Genomic DNA, 4098 nt, shown 5'->3' on the forward strand with positions numbered 1-4098 from the left:
TTATTTTGGTTCGAGATGCAAAGTTCAAAGGACACTTTTGGCAACATCTTAGAAGGTTTTTTTGGAAACTTAAATACTCCAGCACTTCTAGCTTAGAAACAGAGGAACTAATTGAAGTTTTAGGTAGGAGCCTCTAATGCTAGTCTGTCTTGCAAATAATTCCCTGAAATGTAACAATTACTCCAATATATACTTAATAATTATCCACATTACTCAACTCATTCTTACAAGTATGTAGTTATTAAATCACAAAACCAAATGATCAAATCTTGTTCAATTGTTTGTTAAACATTTGAATAGTATAATATAGAAAAATATATAATCAACTGAACCAATTAACAAAACTCAAATCTAAAGAATACGAAGTAATATAATCAACTCGATTGAAATGGTCTTTTGATAGTTTTAAATAATTAAGATTTCTTTTATTTCGTTATTTCTGGTCAAAGGCCTTTGAGCAAATATGTTTTGAGTGCCTGCCAATACAACTCATTCCCCTTTTTTGACCCCATCTCCCCGTCTTCCTCCACCGGTCGATGCTTTCCCTCCGCCCGCCACCATTTATCAATATGACGAAACTACCCTTCCTCCTCTCATTCCTCCTTATCCACCTTCTTCTCCGCCCTGCCGCCGCTGAGATCAAGTCCCTCAAGATCACCTCCGATTCCCGGGCCATGATCCTTTTTGAGCGATTCGGCTTCACACACACCGGCCACGCCAACATTTCCGTTTCTTCCGTGTCCGTGATCTCCTCCGTCACCTCGCCGGATCCATCCCGCCTTGGTTTTTTCCTCCTATCAGAGGAATCCCTCATCCAAGTGCTCTATGAGCTCCAGCAGAACCCTTCTTTTTGCGTCCTCGATTCTAAATACGTCGACCTGTTATTTACTTTCAGGGACCTATCCCCTCCTCCCCGCTCCTCCTTCACCCATTCGTACCCGATTCCCTCTCCGAATGAATACTCCCTTTTCTTTGCCAATTGCGCTCCTGAATCTACGGTTTCAATGGATGTCAACACCGAGCTTTATAATCTTGATGATCGTGGCAGCGTCAAGGATTATTTATCTGCTGGACTTACCCAGCTGCCCACCCTGTATTCATTCTTTTCGATTTTTTATTTTGTTTTATTTTGGTTCTGGGTTTCTTTTTGTTTTAAAAATAGGAAGTCTGTGCATAGAATCCATGCCCTGATGGGGCTTTTGGTAATTATGAAGGCATTGAATTTGCTTTGTGCTGCTGAGGATAAGCATTATGTGAAGGTTACAGGCACCCCTCATGGATGGGATATTTTGTTTTACATTTTTCAGTTTATTAGGGTGATTTTGTTGTTTACGGTGATCATTTTGATCGGTACCGGGTGGTCGTTCTTGAAGCCCTTCTTGCAGGAGAGGGAGAAGAAAGTGTTGATGATCGTGATCCCCTTGCAGGTGTTGGCAAACGTGGCTTCTGTTGTGATTGGGGAAACTGGGCCCTTTATTAAGGATTGGGTGACATGGAATCAGCTTTTCCTGTTGGTGGATATTATCTGTTGCTGTGCCATTCTTTTCCCGACTGTGTGGTCCATTAGATCTTTGAGGGAGACATCAAAGACCGATGGGAAGGCTGCAAGGAACTTGTCTAAATTGACCCTTTTTAGGCAGTTTTATATTGTGGTTATTGGGTACTTGTACTTCACGAGGATCGTGGTGTTTGCGCTCAGGACCATTGCTGCTTACAAGTACCAATGGGTGTCTAATGCAGCTGAGGAGATTGCAAGTCTTGCATTTTATGCTGTAATATTCTACATGTTTAGGCCGCTGGAGAAGAATGAGTATTTTGCGCTGGATGAGGAGGAGGAACAGGCAGCAGAAATGGCTCTTCGGGATGAAGAATTTGAGCTCTAATTGGGATCTAAATGCTGCTAGTTTTTCTAATTGGATCTCATTTTTGCAATTATATGCAATCCTCACATTTACTCATTGTGAGTTGTTCAGCAAAGTTGTAAGTGGGTTTGCTGCCAAAAAAAATAAAATAAAAAAAAATCCCTATCTGCATACTTTCATTGACCTGTTTCCCCTTCTATTTTGTCTTCATTAACATGGATTTTACATCTGATAGTGACTTTAACTTTTTGGATAATGGAAGTTCTGTGTCTTTTTTTGCAAGGCTTGGCGTATTTATATATATATTCTCTTGTTACTTGTCTTTGAAGATCATTACTTTTGTTCAGAATCGTATCAAATGCCCAACTTGTGGCCGAGAGACTTGAACCTAGTTGTTGTCATATAAAAATTCAGCCCAAATCGAACGGCCCAAGGAGTAAAGTCCAATTGAAGGATCCCCAAATCGGATAGCCCAAAGAACGAAATCCAATCGAACGAATCAAGGTGAAGGCCCAAATAAGGGGCCCAAGAATGCGGTGACGCCATCGCCCAAGTTTGCGAGTCGCCCAGAATCTGAACGAATGGAGTGTCATACGGTCGCCCAGAGCTGTTATTCCACTCTCGTCCAAACCTTCAAGTCGCCCAAGGTATCAACAAATATAACGCATCGTGGTTATCAAGGAATGCAGTTATCAAGGCAGTTGTTAAAGTAGCCTTATCACGTTCAACGACTCAAGGAATTCAATCGAAAGCGGTTGAACGATGAAAGATAATGACAGCAGTTAAGAGGCAGTTTCATGACAAAATGGCCACTACAAAGGAAGTGGGTAGTTATAGGACGATCAAGCATTTTTCAGGGTAGTTAATCACAAAGAGATCGTCTATGAGGTATAAAAGGGAGAAAGGACGCAGAAGCAAAGGACCGAATCCAAAACTCTCAAACAGAGAATATGTAATTTTCATTTCCTTAACTTTTAGACTTAAACATTTTTTCTTTCTGTAACTCGTGTGCTTGCGCCCCTTGGAGGCACGTTGTTTTTCATTCCCAATTGTAAAGTCCATCGCCAATAAAAGAACACCCCTTTTTGGGACTTTGTCTCAAGAGGTTTCGTCTCTTACACAATCGTCTAACCCTTTTTAATTGTTAGCGACTTAACCCGCGCGAAACAATTTGGCACGCCCGGTGGGACTGTGGTGTTAGGTGTTGAAAATACAAAAGGTGAAACAATATGCCTCAGAGATCCGACAAGGAAGGAGCAAGTCAGGGAGGAATCCAGTCTGTAATCGAGCGATATGAGGAGCAGCATGCCTCTCCACGAACAGATGGACAAAATCAGAGCAGTAACAGTCGTTACGAACCAATGACGGAGTTGAGTCCTCGAACCATGCGTGCATTGCTTGGAGAACTCACGCAAGACGTCGTTGAACAGGTAAATCTTCGAAATATTCATAATATGGAAAGATTTACACAAAATGGAAATGCACACTATGACAATATGGCCAAACAGCTAAAGACGTTAAACGAAACAATGAATAAGTTAGTAGGCCAAATATGTCAACCGACTATACCTCTTACAAACCACTTTCAAATTAGGACAATTGTGGGACATAATCCCTCTGTCCTAAATCCGAATCAAGGGGTGGAGTCGCTTTCTGGTCCCTCTACTTCAAACCAAGGAGGTACTACAGTGCCAAATCAAAATAATGGTAGTGGCATGCCTAACTTGGGGGGTAATTCAAACGTGAGAGATAATGTCCTAAACAATGGACAGAATATTCCACGTGGTAATGAAGGAACGGATGTCCAGGCTAACGGTAATGGACCTAATTATGGTAATTTTGTTGCCAATCAAGGACCAAACATCAGACCTCATGCAAATCAACCGGTTAACCAGCCTGTAGGAATTCCATATGATCCCAATGTCATGTTGAGGAACTAGATTATGGAAATCGTGCAGGATCAGATGGCCTTTGGGGTGTGTCCTGTCATTAGGTCGACATACACAAAGCCATATCCCGATTGGGTAGACCAAGCATATCCATGGCCTAGAGGGTATAAAGTGCCAGAATTCTCACTGTTTACTGGTTTAGGAGAGGTGTCTACTCTAGAACACATAGGGCGATTCACGTTGCAAAGTGGTGATGTAACCGATTACCATAAAATGAGACTTTTCCCTAGTTCGTTAACAGGGGTAGCTTTCTCCTGGTTCATCAACTTGCCAGCGAACTCTATTCA

The 4098-nt window shown here is 41.9% G+C and overlaps 1 protein-coding gene across 1 annotated transcript; it reads left to right on the plus strand.

Moving 5' to 3' along the window:
* The first annotated feature begins 454 nt into the window (after positions 1 to 454).
* Positions 455 to 2144, plus strand: LOC111379966 (protein GPR107-like). The gene has a single exon (XM_023003406.1). The coding sequence runs from the start codon at positions 537 to 539 to the stop codon at positions 1881 to 1883; it is 1347 nt and encodes a 448-aa protein (XP_022859174.1). The 5' UTR covers positions 455 to 536; the 3' UTR covers positions 1884 to 2144.
* Positions 2145 to 4098: the final 1954 nt, after the last annotated feature.

The sequence above is a fragment of the Olea europaea genome, unplaced genomic scaffold, assembly GCF_002742605.1.
Source record: "Olea europaea var. sylvestris unplaced genomic scaffold, O_europaea_v1 scaffold2075, whole genome shotgun sequence".
Lineage (NCBI taxonomy): Eukaryota > Viridiplantae > Streptophyta > Magnoliopsida > Lamiales > Oleaceae > Olea > Olea europaea.

Bases quoted from the DNA above. Each gene is read 5' to 3' on its own strand.
- LOC111379966 (XM_023003406.1), top strand. From the start codon at position 537: ATGCTTTCCCTCCGCCCGCCACCATTTATCAATATGACGAAACTACCC.